Here is a 23,828-nt window from a genome sequence, read left to right on the forward strand (position 1 = left end):
TTGCAGGAACTTGCAGGCCTCTCTGGTGTGGGAAGTGAAAGCATGCCTCGCCTCCAACAGAAAGATATAAGCAGCAAAAACTAAGAACTGCGCGTTTGTTTGCTTTTGTGAGCATGACTGAATTTGCTACCTGGAGTTAGAGAAACAGGCAGCTTTCCCTTTGCACTTATTTGTAATGGAAGTATTTGTAACAGCAGAGAGAGTAAGTTGAAGGTAGTGAACTGCTCTAAAGTACATGTGCTCAAAAGACACTTAGATTATTTATTTCTTGGACAAAACCCACTTACAACTGAAACAGAGTCCTTAAACTTTGGGATAAGGGTTGACAAGTAATGCAACTACATAAAATAATGTATTTATTGGCCCTCAGTTACACTTGCATCCACCATTCCATTTCTTAGAAGGACAGTAATCAATGAAAGGTGATTAGTATTCTGCTACCCTTCCTTCTGTATGGTTGAAAATTGAGAAAAATATGTTAAGATCCTCTGTAGAGAAAGTGAATTCAAGACTCTTTATAGAAGGTCATCTATTGTTCCTACTTCTGTGGATACCACCCAAGGCCTACAGTATCTAAGGAAAATCACAATCATCTGAAAATCAAAACTCCCCTTACATGTGACACATGGCATCTTCAAACAGCACCAGGTTCATGGCAGCATTAACTTCATTGTGGTTCGCCAAAGCTTCCGCAAGAATCTGGCTCAATGATTCCCAATTCTGGACAGGCATGTATTTGGGTTCCCCTACCCCTTTTGCAAAATGGCAGTAGATATTCATCTTCTTGGTCTGTTCCAAGGTTTCCTCTATGTCCTAAGAAGGGAAAAAGTAAAACACAGTGTTCCAGTTTAGCAGAGATACAGCAAACCAAAATGTCATCAAGCATTAGCCATTGCAGTATCTCAACTCTAGAGAGATATATGGATAAAATGTAATACCTAGGCTCTTCCCATCACCCAAACCTTCTTGCAGACAATACGTATCATATACTTCTCTTTTGCATTGATATGCAATGATTGTTTGTCAGCCATAGAAGACATGTTTCAAAGGATTACCTTACCTCAAAGTTTCCTGATAGAGAAGCAGGAAGCCCCATAACACCCATAACAGTTTAGAAAATATAAATGGTTTCTAAATTGTGCAATATTTCTTTTTTATGATGAGGAGGAACCTTATAAGGTTGATAAGCTTTTCTTTTTTGCAATGGACATATTAGTCCAAGGTCCTTTCCAACTCTGCTATTGTATTGTATTGTAATTCAGTCTATGTTTGATTTAGATTCACAAAATATTGCAAGGGAAGTCTTATTATGGAGAACCTGGAGAATCTCTGTCTGCTTTAACTATCAAACCTAGGCCATGCTAATTTTGTCAAACTTTAGAAGACATGTTTCAAAGGATTACCTTACCTCAAAGTTTCCTGATAGAGAAGCAGGAAGCCCCATAACACCCATAACAGTTTAGAAAATATAAATAGTTTCTAAATTGTGCAATATTTCTTTTTTATGATGAGGAGGAACCTTATAAGGTTAATAAGCTTTGATTTTTTGCAATGGGCATATTAGTCATTTTGTTTTTGGTGAGTGATTGAGCACTTACATCATAGAACTTCTTCACTGCCTCTGCTTGCATTTTATCAAAAACAATCAAGTCCTTGTCGTCAACCATCTTGTCACGGTAAACACGACTGGATTCATGTAAATATAGCTTTACCAAATCCTGAGGAGTCTTCAAACATTCAGGAGTTGAAAACAGAATACCCTGGGGAAAAGAAATGCAGATGATGATACAATCTGCTTTCTGGATGGATTAGCCATGCAACCACAGCCAATCCATATGGTTTTTCTGCTATTGCTGTGTAATGTTACTTCCAGTCTGCCATGCCACTCTTGATTTCTGTGACATATATTAAACTGGCATCCATCCATTTTAAGCTGTCTCTGTGCATGATAGCATAATCCTAAGCAAGCAAATATATAAGGCATCAGTACATGTACAAAAGTGAATATGACAAAAGTAATATACAAGGTTCCTAACCTTCACTTTCTTTACATAAACATTCGACCCAATTCTAATTCCATTGTCACAATGAGAATTGTCACTCCATATTGAAATGTAAAATGGACGTTCATCACATTATCATAGATAATAAAACAAGACTAACCTAACATAATGTGTTAGTAGGATTCACTGGGCTAGGGATTTTTTGTCTTTCACTGTGAATTGTATTGTGTTGGGGGGGGGTGCATGAATGGAGGCTCAGCCAATTTCATTGTACACATGACAATAAAGGTTTGAATTGAATTGAATTGAATTGACATACGGTAAATGAATTGTATTGAGAGGTACCAAGTCAATGTGAAGTAATTTAAATGTTTATTCTTTTCTCAGATTTAAGGGTAAATTGCTCACAGTGGCTGATTTTACATTTCAACTAACACTCAGGAATACACTGCAAATAAAAACAAAATAATAATGGTATGGTAATAATATGTTTATACAAGGAAGAGAATAGGTTTTTATTTTTAAAAAGCTTACATTTTTGAAAGAGAAGAAGAAACTTGTTTTGGGAAGTTCAGTTGAAACAGAGACTGCAACTCATATATATACCAGTGGTTATGACACTATACTATATATATAAAAATCATATATATATATATGAAGAAGCATACAGATATATATATATATATGGGGAAGCATACAGATATATATATATATGGGGGTCTTGTTGTATTCAGGTCTTTTCCCATGTAACATTGAGATTGTCTTGGCAACGTTTTGGCGAGGTCCCACTCGCCATCTTCAGGCTGGTATTTTCAGCTTCGTGCTTGTGCGAGTAAGGCGTGGTCGGAGCTGTCTTCTTTCTATAAATCTTGGTGGGGGTTTGTGGAGTGCTGGCTTTGTTGCTGCAAGGGGGTTGATTGGCTGTGTAGTTGCATCCTTATTGGTAGATGGAGTTGATGTTTATAGATTGGTCGGCTATTTCATATCATCCTGTGTGGCTGAGGTGCTGTCTGTCTGTCTGTTGTTCTTTTGTGTTGTAATGACCTGGGTGGTAGGTGGGGTTTGTTTGTTGACTAGGACTGGTTTCCAGATGTCTGGTAGGTGGGACGTATTGTCACATTTATTCATGTTGTGGGGGTCTTTCTCTATTTCAATGGCTTCCATAATTAGTCTCTTGTTGAAGTGTTCTGTTTTGGAGATTAATTTGGTTCCTTCAAAATCAATTTCATTTTCTGTTGCTTTAAGATGCTGAAAAAGGGAGGAAGTTTTTTCTTTTTTTCTGACTGCGTTCTTGTGTTCTGCAATGCATGCATTTATTCTCCTATTAGTTTGTCCAATGTATGTGGCAGGGCAGATTTTCCATGGTATTTCATAGACTTTTTGGTTTTCTAGCTGGATCTTGTCTTTGGGAAACCCCAAAGAGAACACACACACACATACTTCTGATTGAAGTGGAATTATTCAATAATAATTAGGGGCAGGATTCCCCAAATGGTTTAAAAGTAGATTACATAGACTTGTTGTTTACTAAACTCTTTATCCTGTGGTGATTTAAACTGCAGACTGCAAAAATGGAGGGTACATCATTGCCTTGGATTCGATCTCTCCCTAGATTAACCACATTACTGAATTTCTCTATTCTATATCCCTATTTGGAGGGAGAAAAAGAACCAACATATTAGACTAAGTGGTAATAAAAAAAAGAAAGTTTAACAAGGAGGGTGCTGCCTAGAGCTTGCATTAATTATTCTCAGATAATTGTGGCAAGTTTACAATGTGCCCTTTAGAATGCACAAGCAGGTGTCTCTTTTAAAGGGAAATAAATTTTAACTGTATCTATTAACAATACCTATTGGTGTAATGACATGTACATATTTAAACATGTTACTTCTTAATCCTAATTCAAAAATTCTAAAGGCATCTTGAAGTCTGACTACACGAGCAAGCATTATTTCAACAAAAAGCATTTAAATGAATTAGCCAAGTTTTAAGAGGTGCTATTAGGGTATTTTTTAAGTGGGAACATTTGGAATTACTAATCTTCTTTGGAGATGAAGCATATAGAACATACTTTCTGATTTTTATTCTATAGCAACTAACCATAGGAAATCTGCTATGCACAACCCCATCTTATAAATCCAAGGAAAGTACAGTTTACGTGATAAGAATAAACCTGCCTTATTTAAGAGTACAGGCAAATCCAGTACTACAATTTCTAAAGCCACTTTAGAAGCTTCAGTTTATATCCCAACCTCCCTAACCCAAGCAATGTTAGAATAATTTATGGTTGCTCAACAATAAGGGGAAAGCGGCTCCAATTATGAGTAATGGCAGTCTTGTCTTCTTTATATCTTATGAGCCAAGGTTCAGTCATTGAAACAGACCAAAAGCTCTGGAGATTGTGGGCTCATTACATTCTGAATCAGAGAGGTCAGGGCTAGCTTCTATCCTTCATAACTTCCCTTATATTTAATTGGTGCAGCGGAATGATTGATCATTGATCAGAAAATACAAATGATTAAAATAGGCATACAGAATCTGTTAAAATCATCCACCAGAGTTAAGTCAGATTCTCTATATTTTTTTGTTCTGTTCTGTTTGTTTTTTGTTCATTTTATTTATATGCCTCCCTATTCCCAGCGGGACTCAGGGCGGCGCACAAACCCAAGGAGGGGGAAGGGAAAAACACAAAAACTACAAAAAGTACAGGGCATTTAAAACAACCAACAGCCACACGATTCGAGAGGGGAAGGGAACTCATCAACCCCAGGCCTGCCGACACAGCCAGGTTTTAACAGCTTTTCGGAAGGCCTGGAGAGAGGTGAGGGTCCGAATCTCTGCAGGGAGTTCGTTCCAAAGGGCCGGAGCCACCACAGAGAAGGCCCTCCCCTGAGTGGTGGCCAGATGGCATTGGCTAGTAGACGGAACCCGGAGGAGGCCTAATCTGTGTGATCTAATGGGTCTTTGGGAGGTAATTGGCAGCAGGCGGTCTCTCAATATCAAGTCCAGCACATATTCCTCAAATGTATCCTCATTGGGACGTATTTATAAGATGGATAGAAAACATTAGTTAATAAATAATATTACCCTAAATCCACATTAATAGCTAAGATTAAGGATCTTAGCTAGCTAGGATAATAGTAAGGAAATACAACTACTTGAAAATAACTTGAAAGTATAAATACCTCCTTTTGCCCATATATACTCAACAATATGAATTATAAGTATTCAACTTAAAAGTCTTCAATTCTCAGTTATCATGTGTTTTAACTGTATCTATTAACAATACCTAATAACCTGTTCAACCTATCAATTTCACTAGTATCATTGCTTCCCATCATTGACTGGTTGAAGCTAAGATTGTCACCTGCCTGTCATAATTGTGGGGACAGAAATGGATCTGGCAGAGAAAGATAAAAAGCACAGAGTTATCTGTTTCAACAAAATCATATGGAATCAAATCATTCAACATGTTATAGTTTAAATGCTGTAAGTGCTGATTTCTAATTGTTTCAGGTGATACATTAGAATCTAGTACAAATTAAGAGAATTAACTCATGACTTTAATTGAGTGGTGCGGTGGCCTAGAGGTGAAGACACCTGCCTCACACTTAGGGGTTTGGAAGTTCAATCCTAGGCAGCAACCGATGTTTCTCTATCAGGGAGAAAAGAGAAAATATCTGCTGCAAACTCTGCATTGGTGTCAGGATGAGCATCCTGCCAGTAAATGCTCAGCTCCATTGAATCACCCTGACTCCATCCCAATAAAAGGGATTACAGCATGGGTGTCAAACTCGCGACATCTTATTCTCATCACATTATGTATCATGACTTCCCCCCTTCACTAAACCAGGGATGGATGTGGCCAGTGCATGACGCATCTGGCCAGTGGGCTGCGAGTTTGACACCCCTGGATCACAGGTTTAGCAATAGCAATAGCAATAGCAGTTAGCCCTATATACCGCTGAAAGCCCTCTCTAAGCGGTTTACAGAATCAGCATATTGCCCCCAACAACAATCCGGGTCCTCATTTTACCCACCTCGGAAGAATGGAAGGCTGAGTCAACCCTGAGCCGGTGAGATTTGAACAGCCGAACTGCAGAACTGCAGTCAGCTGAAGTAGCCTGCAGTGCTGCATTTAACCACTGCGCCACCTTGGCTCTGGTTTGCAAAAAGAAAAAAACCCTTCTGACTGTAATTCAGTCTATGCTTGATTTAGATTCACAAAATATTGCAAGGGAAGTCTTATTATGGAGAACCTGGAGAATCTCTTTCTGCTTTAACTATCAAACTTATGCTAATTTTGTCAGTCTAAACTTTAAAACCTGTTCTAGAAGTTTTTTCAGTCTCCTTACCAATCTGACCATCCAAAAGTCTATCCAGAGAATGGGGAAATTTTCCAGCTTCTCTTTAATGCCCAACAAATTCTTTTTTTAAAAAAAGGTAATCATACACTCTACAAGTAATGTACACTTTTTTGGCAATAAATTCAGGTGAAAATTCAACACTGTTTGAGTTATCATTGTTTGTGAATCTTGTGTCTGTTTGAGTTTCCTTTGAAGTGGAATCGTTAATCAGAAGTTACCCATCCTTGCACAGTCTCCCTGTTCATTAGTTCAAATTGATCACTTAGTGGAAAAATATCATCACTTATAGTTAAGCCTCCTTTCAGTGAAAGCAGATCCTCTATTTTAATCTGTTTAAGTGCTTTCCTTTGACTTGTGTGCTTGAAACCTGTTCTTTTTTTTTCTCCTTCATTTTCCCCATTTCTGGTTTTTAAGCTCAGCAATATACAACAGGAGTACAGCAGATTAATAATAATAATAATAATAATAATAATAATAACTCCGCCGTTGCCGGTCCCAAGCCCGGATGAGAAAGGAGGAGGGTTGGGGTCAGGTTGGCATCTGGTCCCGTAAAAAAACCCCCGCCAACCCATACAATATGGTGAAAAAAACAAATAAGAATTCCATACCGCATCGGTCGTCGCGCGGGTTAACAAGGGCCGCGGTGGATGTTGGGGTCCCTGGACATCCGTCGACAAGTGGGCTACAAGTGGACCAGCCAACAAAACGACAAAAATATAGTGCAGATGAAAACCGTGCCATAATGGCCTGTTACTACAACTCAGAGCCAGAAAAAAGAGGATATTTAAAGCGAATGTATGAATTATGGAAACAACAATATCCAGATTCAAATGTTAGTGAACAACGACTAGCAGATCAAAGGCGATTTATTATACGGAATAAAGTGTTTAGTGAAGTTGAACATGAGGAAATTCAGGCAAATTGCAAAACCCAAAAAACAATATCACAAGCGGAAATAACTGATATTCAAGACACAACTAAAGACATTATAGTAGAACTCCCAGAAGAAGCTCTCGGGGAGGAAATAACATCACCACCACTAGAACCAGTTATCACTGAACCAACTGATGAACTAACTCAAAAACAAAAAGAATTGAAGGATAAGATCATGGAGCATTTTCTGCTTAATGAGGAAAGGCAACGTTTACCATCACTAAAAACTGTGCCTAAGAAAATTTTGGCCCCTATCATGAAAATGGTTAATGCAGTGTTTTCAACAATTGAACCGGGATCCATCTTGGAAACAAACCAGTTAATGTACAGCGCAGCTGTAATAGTCACTAATGAACTAGGCATTAAAATTAAAGTACCTAGTCACACAACAGAAAAAGCATCAAAGCCAAAGTGGAAAATCCGTTTAGAACAAAAAATCAAAAAATTAAGGGCAGATGCTAGTAACTTAAAGAACATGCATGAGCAACGGCTTAAAAACAACAAAATCATAGATCGGCTAATCAGACGATATAGATTGGATACAAGAAACATCAATGAAGCTGTAGAGATTGTAAAACAGCAGATAACAGCAACAGCTAGAAAAATTGAAAGATATGAGGCACGAATCATCCAATATAAACAAAATCAGCAATTTCGATCAGACCAACGGCGTTTTTATCAAAGTCTTAATGTAAATGGTGACACCAAAAGTGAAAAACCAGAAAAACAGGCCACAGTTGAATTCTGGAAAGAATTGTGGGAAAATGCAAAGGACTACAACAAGGAAGCAAAGTGGATACATGACTTTGAGAAAAGCATTGGCAACAAGCAAATGCAAGTATTAGAAATAACAACTGAGATGGTCAAAAATCGAGTTAAAAAGGTAAAGAATTGGACATCACCTGGAAAGGACCAATTACATGGTTTCTGGCTCAAATATCTGACCAGTTTACATGCAATATTGGCCAGGCAACTGAATGAAATTTTACAAAAGGGCCAAATTGATGAATGGTTGACAACTGGAAAAACATACTTGATTCAGAAAGATGCAGCTAAAGGAACAACACCTGAAAGCTACAGACCAATAACATGCTTGCCAACAACCTTCAAATTACTCACAGGCATTATTGCAGATAACATGATGGATTATTTGGAAACAAACAACATCTTGCCAGTAGAGCAAAAAGGCAACAAAAGAAGGAGCAGGGGCACAAAAGATCAGCTTCTAATTGATAAAATGATATTAGAAAATTGTAAGAACAGAAAAACGAACTTGAATATGGTCTGGATTGATTACAAAAAGGCATTTGACTCACTGCCACATAGTTGGATCATAAAATGCTTAGAAACAACTGGTATTAGCAAAAATATTACATCCTTTACTGAAAAGGCGATGAAACAATGGAGAACTGAGTTGGCAGTAGGGAATGAGATCTACGGAATAGTTAATATCAAGCGAGGAATTTTCCAGGGTGATTCACTTTCACCTCTTCTCTTCATCATCGCAATGATCCCACTATCAGTAATCTTAAAAAAAATGAAATTAGGCTACCAAACAGCCAAAGAAGCTGAAAAAATTTCACATTTACTATATATGGATGATTTGAAACTCTATGGAAAGTCAGAAATAGAAATCCAATCATTGACAAACACAGTCCGAGTATTCAGCACCGATATTTCAATGCAGTTTGCATGGAAAAATGCGCCACTGTATCCATAAAAAGGGGCAAAATCACTGCATGTGAGGGAATTGAAATGCCCAATGGCCAATTAATTAAATGCAAAGAAAATGAAGCCTACAAATACTTAGGCATTCTGCAGTTGGATAACATCAAGCATGGAGAAGTAAAAACTATTGTCAGGCGAGAGTACACCAACAGAGTTAGGAAAATTTTGAAATCTAAATTGAATGGTGGAAATACAATCAAGGCCATAAATACCTGGGCAATACCAGTTATAAGATACACAGCTGGTATAGTTAACTGGACACAAGCTGATTTGGACATTTTGGACCAAAAAACCAGGAAACTAATGACAATGCACTACAGTTTACATCCACGTGGTGATACTGATAGACTGTACCTGCCCCGAAAATCAGGTGGCAGAGGATTATTACAAGTGAAGCAAACAGTTGAAGAAGAAAAACATGCACTGGCTGATTATTTAAAAGAAAGTCAAGAACATCTATTAATCGAAGTAAAGAACAAAAATCTACTGAAGGCCCAACAGACAAAACAAGAATACAGAAAAGATGTGATAAAATCAAGAATGGAGAGTTGGCAGAACAAAGCACTGCATGGTCAATTTCTGGAAAAAATAAAAGATAAAGTGGACAGTGAACAAACTTGGTTATGGCTAACAACAGGTACATTAAAGAAAGAAACAGAGTCACTAATCCTGGCTGCGCAAGAACAAGCTATCCGCACAAATGCCATTAAGGCCAAAATCGAAAAATCCTCTGATGATGCCAAATGCAGACTTTGCAAAGAAGCTGATGAAACTGTTGATCACATACTCAGCTGCTGTAAAAAAATCGCGCAGACTGATTATAAATTGCGGCACAATTCAGTAGCACAAATGATCCATTGGAATTTGTGCAAAAATTATAATATTAAAACAGCAACAAACTGGTGGGAACATCAGCCTGAAAAAGTCACCGAAAATCAGATGGTCAAGATCTTGTGGGATTTCCGTATACAAACCGACAAAATACTGGCGCATAATACACCAGACATCACACTGGTTGAGAAAAATAAGGTCACAATCATAGACATCGCAATACCAGGTGATAGCAGGGTCGCCGAGAAGGAACATGAAAAAATCGCAAGATACCAGGACTTAAAAATCGAAATTCAACGACTATGGCACAAACCAGCAGTGGTAATTCCAGTGGTAATTGGCACACTGGGTGCTATTCCAAAAGCACTGGAATTACATTTAAAACAGTTAAAAATTGACAAAATCACCATCAGTCAAATGCAAAAAGCCGCACTGCTTGGATCTGCACGCATATTACGAAAATACGTTACGACGTCCTAGGCCCCTGGGTGGGGCCCGACTAGTAACCAATGCCAAATCCGGCGAAACAACTGGCCGCTGTGATACAATTGTACAACAACAACAATAATAATAATAATAATACTTCACCATTGCCGGTCCCAAGCCCGGATGCGAAAGGAGGAGGGTTGGGGTCAGGTTGGCAACCTGGCCCCATTAAAAAAAAAAAGCCAATCCATACAATATAGTGAAACAAACAAATAAAAATTTTATACCTCATCGGTCGTCGCGCGGGTTAACAAGGGCCGCGGTGGATGTTGGGGTCCCTGGACATCCATCGACAAGTGGGCTACAAGTGGAGCAGCCAACAAAACGACAAAAATATAGTGCACAAAATATAGTGAACAAAGACTAGCAGATCAAAGGCGATTTATTATACGGAATAAAGAGTTTGGTGAAGTTGAACATGAGGAAATTCAGGCAAATTGCAAAACCCAAAAAACAATATCACAAGCGGAAATAACTGATATTCAAGACACAACTAAAGACACTATAGTAGAACTCCCAGAAGAAGCTCTCGGGGAGGAAATAACATCACCACCACTAGAACCAGTTATCCCTGAACCAACTGATGAACTAACTCAAAAACAAAAAGAATTGAAGGATAAGATCATGGAGCATTTTCTGCCTAATGAGGAAAGGCAACGTTTACCATCACTAAAAACTGTGCCTAAGAAAATTTTGGCCCCTATCATGAAAATGGTTAATGCAGTGTTTTCAACAATTGAATTGGGATCCATCTTGGTAACAAACCAGTTAATGTACAGCGCAGCTGTAATAGTCACTAATGAACTAGGCATTAAAATCAAAGTACCTAGTCACACAACAGAAAAAGCATCAAAGCCAAAGTGGAAAATCCGTCTAGAACAAAAGGTCAAAAAATTAAGGGCAGATGCTAGTAACTTAAAGAACATGCATGAGCAACGGCTTAAAAACAACAAAACCATAGATTGGCTAATCAGAAGATATAGATTGGATACAAGAAACATCAATGAAGCTGTAGAGATTGTAAAACAGCAGATAACAGCAACAGCTAGAAAAATTGAAAGATATGAGGCACGAATCATCCAATATAAACAAAATCAGCAATTTCGATCAGACCAACGGCGTTTTTATCAAAGTCTTAATGTGAATGGTGACACCAAAAGTGAAAAACCAGAAAAGCAGGCCACAGTTGAATTCTGGAAAGAATTGTGGGAAAATGCAAAGGACTACAACAAGGAAGCAAAGTGGATACATGACTTGAGAAAAGCATTGGCAACAAACAAATGCAAGTATTAGAAATAACAACTGAGATGGTCAAAAATCAAGTAAAAAAGGTAAAGAATTGGACATCACCTGGAAAGGACCAATTACGTGGTTTCTGGCTCAAATATCTGACCAGTTTACATGCAATATTGGCCAGGCAACTGAATGAAATTTTACAAAAGGGCCAAATTGATGAATGGTTGACAACTGGAAAAACATACTTGATTCAGAAAGATGCATTTAAAGAAACAACACCTGAAAACTACAGACCAATAACATGCTTGCCAACAATCTTCAAATTACTCACAGGCATTATTGCAGATAACATGATGGATTATTTGGAAACAAACAATATCTTGCCAGTAGAGCAAAAAGGCAACAAAAGAAGGAGCAGGGGCACAAAAGATCAGCTCCTAATTGATAAAATGATATTAGAAAATTGTAAGAACAGAAAAACGAACTTGAATATGGTCTGGATTGATTACAAAAAGGCATTTGACTCACTGCCACATAGTTGGATCATAAAATGTTTAGAAACAACTGGCATTAGCAAAAATATTACATCCTTTACTGAAAAGGCGATGAAACAATGGAGAACTGAGTTGGCAGTAGGGAATGAGATCTACGGAATGGTTAATATCAAGCGAGGAATTTTCCAGGGTGATTCATTTTCACCTCTTCTCTTCATCATCGCAATGATCCCACTATCAGTAATCTTAAAAAAAATAAAATTAGGCTACCAAACAGCCAAAGAAGCTGAAAAATTTTCGCATTTACTATATATAGATGATTTGAAACTCTATGGAAAGTCAGAAATAGAAATCCAATCATTGACAAACACAGTCCGAGTATTCAGCACCGATATTTCAATGCAGTTTGGCATGGAAAAATGTGCCACTGTATCCATAAAAAGGGGCAAAATCACTGCATGTGAGGGAATTGAAATGCCCAATGGCCAACTAATTAAATGCAATGAAAATGAAGCCTACAAATACTTTGGCATTCTGCAGTTGGGTAATATCAAGCATGGAGAAGTAAAAACTATTGTCAGGCGAGAGTACACCAACAGAGTTAGGAAAATTTTGAAATCTAAATTGAATGGTGGAAATACAATCAAGGCCATAAATACCTGGGCAATACCAGTTATAAGATACACAGCTGGTATAGTTAACTGGACACAAGCTGATTTGGACATTTTGGACCGAAAAACCAGGAAACTAATGACAATGCACTACAGTTTACATCCATGTGGTGATACTGATAGACTATACCTGCCCCGAAAATCAGGTGGCAAAGGATTATTACAAGTGAAGCAAACAGTTGAAGAAGAAAAACATGCACTGGCTGATTATTTAAAAGAAAGTCAAGGACATCTATTAATCGAAGTAAAGAACAAAAATTTACTGAAGGCCCAACAGACGAAACAAGAATACAGAAAAGATGTGATAAAATCAAGAATGAAGAGTTGGCAGAACAAAGCACTGCATGGCCAATTTCTGGAAAAAATAAAAGATAAAGTGGACAGTGAACAAACTTGGTTATGGTTAACAACAAGTACATTAAAGAAAGAAACAGAGTCACTAATCCTGGCTGCGCAAGAACAAGCTATCCGCACAAATGCCATTAAGGCCAAAATCGAAAAATCCTCTGATGATGCCAAATGCAGACTTTGCAAAGAAGCTGATGAAACTGTTGATCACATACTCAGCTGCTGTAAAAAAATAACGCAGACTGATTATAAATTGCGGCACAATTTAGTAGCACAAATGATTCATTGGAATTTGTGCAAAAATTATAATATTAAAACAGCAACAAACTGGTGGGAACATCAGCCTGAAAAAGTCACCGAAAATCAGATGGTCAAGATCTTTTGGGATTTCCGTATACAAATGGACAAAATACTGGCGCATAATACACCAGACATCACACTGGTTGAGAAAAATAAGGTCACAATCATAGACATTGCAATACCAGGTGATAGCAGGGTCGCTGACAAGGAACATGAAAAAAATCGCAAAATACCAGGACTTAAAAATTGAAATTCAATGACTATGGCACAAACCAGCAGTGGTAATTCCAGTGGTAATTGGCACACTGGGTGCTATTCCAAAAGCACTTGAATTACATTTAAAACAGTTAAAAATTGACAAAATCACCATCAGTCAAATGCAAAAAGCTGCACTGCTTGGATCTGCACGCATATTACGAAAATACGTTACGACGTCCTAGGCCCCTGGGTGAGGCCCGACTAGTAACCAATGCCAAATCCGGCGAAACAACTGGCCGCTGTGATACAATTGTATAATAATAATAATAATAATAATAATAATAATAATAATAATAATAACTCCGCCGTTGCCGGTCCCAAACTCCGCCGTTGCCGGTCCCAAGCCCGGATGAGAAAGGAGGAAGGTTGGGATCAGGTTGGCATCTGGTCCCGTAAAAAACCCCCCGCCAACCCATACAATATGGTGAAAAAAACGAATAAGAATTCCATACCGCATCGGTCGTCGCGCGGGTTAACAAGGGCCGCGGCGGATGTTGGGGTCCCTGGACATCCGTCGACAAGTGGGCTACAAGTGGACCAGCCAACAAAACGACAAAAATATAGTGCAGATGAAAACCGTGCCATAATGGCCTGTTACTACAACTCAGAGCCAGAAAAAAGAGGATATTTAAAGCGAATGTATGAATTATGGAAACAACAATATCCAGATTCAAATGTTAGTGAACAACGACTAGCAGATCAAAGGCGATTTATTATACGGAATAAAGTGTTTAGTGAAGTTGAACTTGAGGAAATTCAGGCAAATTGCAAAACCCAAAAAACAATATCACAAGCGGAAATAACTGATATTCAAGACACAACTAAAGACACTATAGTAGAACTCCCAGAAGAAGCTCTCGGGGAGGAAATAACATCACCACCACTAGAACCAGTTATCATTGAACCAACTGATGAACTAACTCAAAAACAAAAAGAATTGAAGGATAAGATCATGGAGCATTTTCTGCTTAATGAGGAAAGGCAACGTTTACCATCACTAAAAACTGTGCCTAAGAAAATTTTGGCCCCTATCATGAAAATGGTTAATGCAGTGTTTTCAACAATTGAACCGGGATCCATCTTGGAAACAAACCAGTTAATGTACAGCGCAGCTGTAATAGTCACTAATGAACTAGGCATTAAAATTAAAGTACCTAGTCACACAACAGAAAAAGCATCAAAGCCAAAGTGGAAAATCCGTCTAGAACAAAAAATCAAAAAATTAAGGGCAGATGCTAGTAACTTAAAGAACATGCATGAGCAACGGCTTAAAAACAACAAAATCATAGATCGGCTAATCAGAAGATATAGATTGGATACAAGAAACATCAATGAAGCTGTAGAGATTGTAAAACAGCAGATAACAGCAACAGCTAGAAAAATTGAAAGATATGAGGCACGAATCATCCAATATAAACAAAATCAGCAATTTCGATCAGACCAACGGCGTTTTTATCAAAGTCTTAATGTGAATGGTGACACCAAAAGTGAAAAACCAGAAAAGCAGGCCACAGTTGAATTCTGGAAAGAATTGTGGGAAAATGCAAAGGATTACAACAAGGAAGCAAAGTGGATACATGACTTTGAGAAAAGCATTGGCAACAAACAAATGCAAGTATTAGAAATAACAACTGAGATGATCAAAAATCGAGTTAAAAAGGTAAAGAATTGGACATCACCTGGAAAGGACCAATTACATGGTTTCTGGCTCAAATATCTGACCAGTTTACATGCAATATTAGCCAGGCAACTGAATGAAATTTTACAAAAGGGCCAAATTGATGAATGGTTGACAACTGGAAAAACATACTTGATTCAGAAAGATCCAACTAAAGGAACAACACCTGAAAACTATAGACCAATAACATGCTTACCAACAACCTTCAAATTACTCACAGGCATTATTGCAGATAACATGATGGATTATTTGGAAACAAACAACATCTTGCCAGTAGAGCAAAAAGGCAACAAAAGAAGGAGCAGGGGCACAAAAGATCAGCTTCTAATTGATAAAATGATATTAGAAAATTGTAAGAACAGAAAAACGAACTTGAATATGGTCTGGATTGATTACAAAAAGGCATTTGACTCACTGCCACATAGTTGGATCATAAAATGTTTAGAAACAACTGGCATTAGCAAAAATATTACATCCTTTACTGAAAAGGCGATGAAACAATGGAGAACTGAGTTGGCAGTAGGGAATGAGAGCTACGGAATGGTTAATATCAAGCGAGGAATTTTCCAGGGTGATTCACTTTCACCTCTTCTCTTCATCATCGCAATGATCCCACTATCAGTAATCTTAAAAAAAATGAAATTAGGCTACCAAACAGCCAAAAAAGCTGAAAAAATTTCGCATTTACTATATATGGATGATTTGAAACTCTATGGCAAGTCAGAAATAGAAATCCAATCATTGACAAATACAGTCCGAGTATTCAGCACCGATATTTCAATGCAGTTTGGCATGGAAAAATGCGCCACTGTATCCATAAAAAGGGGCAAAATCACTGCATCTGAGGGAATTGAAATGCCCAATGGCCAACTAATTAAATGCAAAGAAAATGAAGCCTACAAATACTTAGGCATTCTGCAGTTGGATAACATCAAGCATGGAGAAGTAAAAACTATTGTCAGGCGAGAGTACACCAACAGAGTTAGGAAAATTTTGAAATCTAAATTGAATGGTGGAAATACAATCAAGGCCATAAATACCTGGGCAATACCAGTTATAAGATACACAGCTGGCATAGTTAACTGGACACAAGCTGATTTGGACATTTTGGACCGAAAAACCAGGAAACTAATGACAATGCACTACAGTTTACATCCACGTGGTGATACTGATAGACTATATCTGCCCCGAAAATCAGGTGGCAGAGGATTATTACAAGTGAAGCAAACAGTTGAAGAAGAAAAACATGCACTGGCTGATTATTTAAAAGAAAGTCAAGAACATCTATTAATCGAAGTAAAGAACAAAAATCTACTGAAGGCCCAACAGACAAAACAAGAATACAGAAAAGATGTGATAAAATCAAGAATGGAGAGTTGGCAGAACAAAGCACTGCATGGTCAATTTCTGGAAAAAATAAAAGATAAAGTGGACAGTGAACAAACTTGGTTATGGTTAACAACAGGTACATTAAAGAAAGAAACAGAGTCACTACTCCTGGCTGCGCAAGAACAAGCTATCCGCACAAATGCCATTAAGGCCAAAATCGAAAAATCCTCTGATGATGCCAAATGCAGACTTTGCAAAGAAGCTGATGAAACTGTTGATCACATACTCAGCTGCTGTAAAAAAATCGCGCAGACTGATTATAAATTGCGGCACAATTCAGTAGCACAAATGATCCATTGGAATTTGTGCAAAAATTATAATATTAAAACAGCAACAAACTGGTGGGAACATCAGCCTGAAAAAGTCACCGAAAATCAGATGGTCAAGATCTTGTGGGATTTCCGTATACAAACCGACAAAATACTGGCGCATAATACACCAGACATCACACTGGTTGAGAAAAATAAGGTCACAATCATAGACATCGCAATACCAGGTGATAGCAGGGTCGCCGAGAAGGAACATGAAAAAATCACAAGATACCAGGACTTAAAAATCGAAATTCAACGACTATGGCACAAACCAGCAGTGGTAATTCCAGTGGTAATTGGCACACTGGGTGCTATTCCAAAAGCACTGGAATTACATTTAAAACAGTTAAAAATTGACAAAATCACCATCAGTCAAATGCAAAAAGCTGCACTGCTTGGATCTGCACGCATATTACGAAAATACGTTACGACGTCCTAGGCCCCTGGGTGGGGCCCGACTAGTAACCAATGCCAAATCCGGCGAAACAACTGGCCGCTGTGATACAATTGTACAACAACAATAATAATAATAATAATAATAATAATAATAATAATAATAATAATAATAATAATATATCCACTCTATGAAAGCTGGCAAAGATAACAGACTATACCTAGAAAGAGTGGATAACTGTGATAAAAGAACTAAAAATAATTAAGCTGTATGGTTGAAAGAACTAATGTCAAATCCTGGGCTGCCATTTTAGGGAGATCTTCAGTTGTGGAGGAAATCAAAAGGAAACTTTCTGAAGTAGTTACCATCATCTGCATGATAATATTTTCACCATTATTAATCAGCATTGTAGACTTTATGACCAAATTTCCCCCTGAAGCAATCATTACCAAGTTACTACAAAACCACTTTAGACTTACAAGCAAGAATATAAATGCACAAATTGTGCTACTTGGCCACAGTCACTATAATTCAGATAGTCCAGTGAATTTTAGAAAGCTGCAGCTCAATATATTAGTCTTCCTAAAGCTCCCTTACTGAGAAAAATCATGTGAAATGTGGAGAGTGAAGGAAAAGTATTGCACAACTACTAACAAATTATCAGTAATGATATATCTAAGAAGTGAAAGTGGTAAAGAATCAAATAATTATAATAGAATCCAATTTAAACCTAAGTATTGGTTTGATTGTTTAGGTGTAGGATGCAAACAATTGAGTCTTCCAAAATAATATTGGATATAATATAGACCAATGGTAGTCAACCTGGTCCCTACTGCCCACTAGTGGGCATTCCAACTTTCATGGTGGGTGGTAGGGGTTTGCTGTAATTCTGCTTTATACATTTTAGAAAGTAAAGTTACTTTTATAAATCACCATTACTGTGGAACCGGTGGGCGGTTAGAAAATTTTACTACTAACTGAGATACAAAAGTGGGCGGTAGGTATAAAAAGGTTGACTACCCCTGTAATAGACAAACAAATGGAAACATCTTATGGAACTTTCTTTTTATATATGATGGTGGCAGTGAATGTTCATATGCTCATTTAGATCAGATCAAATACTGGATAAGTATGGTTGATTTGCATGTAAATATTAGTCCTAATAATGTGTAGCTTATTCTAAAATACCTAAAATAGTCCATATTTTCCCTTTGGTAGAGGTTCAAATCAATGAAGTTATCCATATCAGATACTTTCATCAGATATCTACATCAGACCATATGTTCTAATATACATATACATATGTGTTCTGTCCCCCCCTTCATGGCTCGTTAACAAACGCAGGCAGGCAACTTAAAAGGAAGTCTTTCTTTATCAGTTTTCAGTTCAAACTGGCTTCGAGCCCAGAAATAACATAAATACAAGTCTCCGACAAGAATGCAAAACAAAAGACTCTTACAAGCACTTCACTTCTTCCACAGTCTCCACGGATCAGGTTTACATGAAACACCAAAGCACTTATCCAAGTGTAACAGGCATAAATCACGATTAATAAGCAAGCAATGTTGTACAAACCAAGGCACGCATGAAGGAACGACGTTGACTCCAGCGACTGGGGCGTGGCAGCATCCGTCCTTTTATCTCCAAACTTGTCTCCCACAAGCCCCAGCTGCATACTGAATCTTGTATCCCGAAAAAACTCACAGCAGAACTGCTGAGTCACAACACATATGTATGTATACACATATACATGTATACACACACATGTAAGAGTGATATCATGTATATTAGATCATATGAATTATACCAAAATTAACAATTTTGTTTACAATATTACCAACAAAGATAGCAGCTGCATACATAATTGGGAGATATTCTTTACCATCACAGAACAAGTGAACAAGGAAAATATTTTAAATATTTAGGAATTATCTTCCTTAACATGAATTTGCAAAAGTAAAAGGCATTAGTGTATGCACAAAAAAGGGGCAATGCAATAGTTCAATGTGCCAGCCCCAGAAGCAATAAATGTGCCATTGCAACAGTAAAAAACAAAAGCAAAAAGTGCAGTTTAGGACTTGAGACCATTAAAAGTAATTCAGAGTACATTTTAATAGCAGTATTTTAAACCCCTTGCTATGTTCCAAATGCACCTTTGCATCTCAAAATTTATCTTCCTTCTACAAAGATACATGCACAATCTTGCTGTTAACCGTATTGGTTAAAAACAAATTGCACAGAAATCTCAAGTTCTATTCTTCTTGGAAGAAGAGCACAGATATGGCTTTACATTTTTGCAGTTCCTTCAGCTCAGTATCTGCTTCAACAGGGTTATGAAAAAGTGTATTTGAAGATAAAAGATCGTGAGTTTGACCCCAATTTACAAGACATTGTTCCTGCTATTATACAGTGGGCTGTGGAGAGACAGATTGCTCACAAGCTGCATTCAGTGTTATATTAGCTATGGCTCCAAAGAGGAAATAGTAATTTTGCTCAGTGCCTGTTTATAAGGATCAATAGAGTCAGTTTCATGTGTTTTTGTGAACTGTTTCACATACTAAACTTAGCATTCTTCATTAGCTGGCCAGGTGGACTGCCAAGGTGAGAAACATATGTATTTTCTGATAGCAGAAGGTTCCCTTGAAATATTTAAAAAGTTTTATTTGTTGATAAAATGTAATGGTTGCTCATCTTACCATAGGATTACTCAAAGCACCAAAAAAAGTTGCTAAGTTATTCTTAGTTGCAATTTCTGTAAGGACAATGTGGGTTTAATGCTGGAATTGTCAAATCAAACAACTACCTTGATTAAAGAAAAGAACATAAGTACTTTTGTTTCCGCATGGAAATTGATTCTGAACTCCGTGCTTGAAGTGGAAAAGAATGAAACTTTGACTTTGGTTTTTACAGATTAGATTGATAGAGCTTTATAGAAATGACTTGTTCATACTATTATGGAAAAGCAAAACACTGTGATCTGTTGTTAATGCCTTATTCTACTGTAACAAAGAGAGTTGGAAGTATTATTATATGTGTTAGTTTGCTATGTATCTTAGAGTACATATTTCTATATGTTATATTATATTATAAATTTTACATATTTACATGTGTATATTTGTATCCTATAACAATCTTGGACAGTGAATAAAATTGCTAAACTAAATTAAACTACTTCCTGAATAAACCAAACTCCCAAGAAATTATTTTCAGCTTTTCTGTCGAATGGCTGCTTTTCACGCATTCTATTTTAATTGAAAACAAGATAATCAATACGCAGCAATAATTTTAATCAATTATATCTTTCAGTAAACTGTGCATGTTTTAAAATAGGTCATTAATAGTGTATTAAAAGAAGCTGCAGTTTAGGCAATCATAAACCATGTTATTAAATGGTGTGAAGAAGACTCAACTGATCTTTCTTTTAATTCAGAAAGAGCTAATGTTTTAAAATAAATAATTACTATTATATAAAAAGGAGAAGAAATACATATTCCACAGAACAATGAAATCACTGCAAAAACTCTGAACTTCTTTCATTAATTGATATTACAATATGCATACAATACCATAGAAATATTTACTTTTTTGTGCATTCATTCATTTCTAGACCATATTTATAAAGTCACCTAACTCACAGTGACTCTGGATGGTGTACAGGTTACAGGTTAAAAATTCACCCATTACTGTAAAACAGATCATAGATGGCAATAATAATGGACCAGACTTATCCTAAACATTACAACAACAACCCAACAAATATAGAACAAAGGCCATGTTTCAACAGCAAAAGCAACTGACCTTTTTAGCACCATTTTGGTTTCTTGTTCTTATTTTTTTTAGTGTTTTTTTTTTATTTTGCCAAGCTTCAAACTGATTCTTGGAGAGGGCATGATTGCACACTGCCAACATAATTTGACTTAATTGCAAAATTTAGCCTCCTTAAGCATATACACAGTCAAAATAATAAATAGTTCCCCAAACAGAAAGCAACCTACTTGGAAGACGTTGGAGAAATCCCTAAGATTGAAGTTGTAGTGAAATTTAATAGCTGTTGGGAGGAATGTGGCTGCTATTTTCAGGTGCAGAGCAAGAGCCAGATGTATTAACTGCTGGGATGACTTCTGTAAGGCTGCAGAGAAGTTCCCACATTTTAGATGCTGAGTTAGGATAGTACTGTAAATGGTGGAAAGAGCATCTGCCCCAGGAAATGAGAGAGCAAACACACAGAAGTGGCGCTGCAAAAACATAATATAAAAAACAAAACACAATCAGTAGGCATTATACATAAGAGAAAGGGTATACCTACTGTGTATATTGTGGTCACATAACCACAATTCTGGCGTTTGGCAACTGTTGTACATTTACAACTATCCCACAGGTACATAATTGCCATTTGCAATCTTCCCAGTGAGCTTCTGACAAGTAAAGTGAATAAGAAGCTAGCAGAAGGTCACAAGTCATGGTCATATGATGTTCTTGCTTAATGACCACATGGGATCTACTTAACTGCACCTGAGACTGTGGGGGACTGCTGTCACTAAGTGAGCCAATCACAAAATTTTGCTTAATGACCATGTCATTTAGAGATGGCGTTGCAGTGATGAGGACTTGCATTCATCACAAGGGTTAGAGTGAGGAAAACCCGTGTGCTGCTGTCCGTGGTACTGAAATTCTTTTACCTTACTTTTCTCTTGAACTTTATAGTCCTATCCCAATTGACCTAAATGGAAGGCACAGAGATATGGTTTACTGATGTATTAAAGCAATATAGAAAATAATGAATTAGTTCTATATAAAGGATGATCATTCCAGAAAACCATTAATTTCTGCCGGCCACTCCATCCTTTTCCTCTCCTATCAAGCCTTTAGTTTTGATTTGTGACAGATAAACTGTTCCATTCCTGGAGCTTCTCTTTGCTTGGGCATAATCTAACCAAGCATGAAAAAAATGAAGGTAATTAACAAAACCTGAAGTGTTCTAGATCAGCAAGCAATACCTGCAAACGTGGGTTGATAGTAAAGCTGCCTGCAGTGGGATTCATGCATGACACGTACTGCACATTCGTGATTTCCTTCAGGGACAGCTTGTTTCTGTCATACCTTTGCCAGAAAAAGAAAAAAGAATGCATCATTCTAATCACAGATTATTAGTGACAACAGCAGTGTGCCTGCCAAACATTGCCAAGTCTGAAGCAGCATGTTGTGGGGGGGCACTAGGCACCTGCTGCATCCCAGCTGTTTTCAATTAATATTCCAACAGAGACTGTACAATTTGAGGGCAGGGGGGCTGGATGAGGTTAAAATTCACATATGTTTCCATTACATCAATGCATTCCATAATGATTGTGATTTCTCTAAAATCATGCATATCCATGATGAGACCAATTCTTTAAAGCCACAAGTTACATTCCATTCAAAAGGGCAAAGCTGTTTAACTGTTTATTAAATTTATAGGCCACCCAATCCCGGAGGACTCCGGGCGGCTTACAGAAACAGAGATTAAGAGAAATTAAAAAAAGATAAAACATGACAAATTTAAAAAGACACAATATACACCCAATCTAAGCGGGGCTGGACCTCAATCCAGAGGTCAACAGCCCCAGGCCTGATGGAATAGCCAGGTCTTAATAGCTTTTCGGAAGGGCATGAGAGTGGGTAGGGTCCGGATCTCTGGGGGTAGCTCATTCCATAGGGACGTCGCCAGCCGGCATTGTCCAGCTGATGGCACCTGGAGAAGGCCCATCCTGTGCGATCTTATCGGTCTTAGGGAGATGTGCTGCAGAAGACGGTCCCAAAGATATCCGGGTCCTAATCCATGTAGGGCTTTAAAGGTGATAACCAGCACCTTGAATCGTGCTCGGAGACCAATAGGAAGCCAGTGCAGCTCGCGGAGGATAGGTGTAATGTGGGTGTACCTAGGTACACCCAGTATCACTCGTGCAGCTGCATTCTGGACTAATTGTAGTCTCCGAACACTTTTCAGGGGCAGCCCCATGTAGAGCGCATTACAGTAATCCAGTCTTGAGGTGACGAGGGCATGAGCGACTGTTTGCAGTGCCTCCCGGTCCAAATAGGGCCGCAACTGGTGCACCAGGCGAACCTGGGCAAAGGCCCCCCTGGTCACAGCCGACAGATGATGTTCCAACATCAGCTGCGGATACAGGAGGACCCCCAAGTTGCGGACCCTCTCTAAGGGGAGCAAATTTTCTTCTCCCAGGTTTAGGGACAGACTAGCTGGACTGTCCTTAGGAGGCAACATCCACAGCCACTCAGTGTTGTCAGGATTGAGTGCAAGCTTGTTCACTCCCATCCAGACCCTAACAGCTTCCAGGCACTGGCACATCACTTCCACCACTACGCTGAGTTGGCATGGGGCGGACAAATACAGCTGTGTATCATCC

General features: G+C 37.9%; 1 protein-coding gene across 1 annotated transcript in view; it reads right to left on the reverse strand.

The window, feature by feature from the left end:
* Positions 1 to 23,828, reverse strand: part of DNAH9 (dynein axonemal heavy chain 9) — a 224,102-nt gene that overhangs the window by 112,917 nt on the left and 87,357 nt on the right. Inside the window, 4 exon segments of the mRNA XM_032239026.1 lie at positions 617 to 813; positions 1,599 to 1,760; positions 21,423 to 21,662; positions 22,425 to 22,527. Coding sequence (XP_032094917.1) covers positions 617 to 813; positions 1,599 to 1,760; positions 21,423 to 21,662; positions 22,425 to 22,527 — 702 coding nt within the window.

This window comes from Thamnophis elegans, chromosome 2 (genome assembly GCF_009769535.1).
Source record: "Thamnophis elegans isolate rThaEle1 chromosome 2, rThaEle1.pri, whole genome shotgun sequence".
NCBI classification, from domain to species: domain Eukaryota; kingdom Metazoa; phylum Chordata; class Lepidosauria; order Squamata; family Colubridae; genus Thamnophis; species Thamnophis elegans.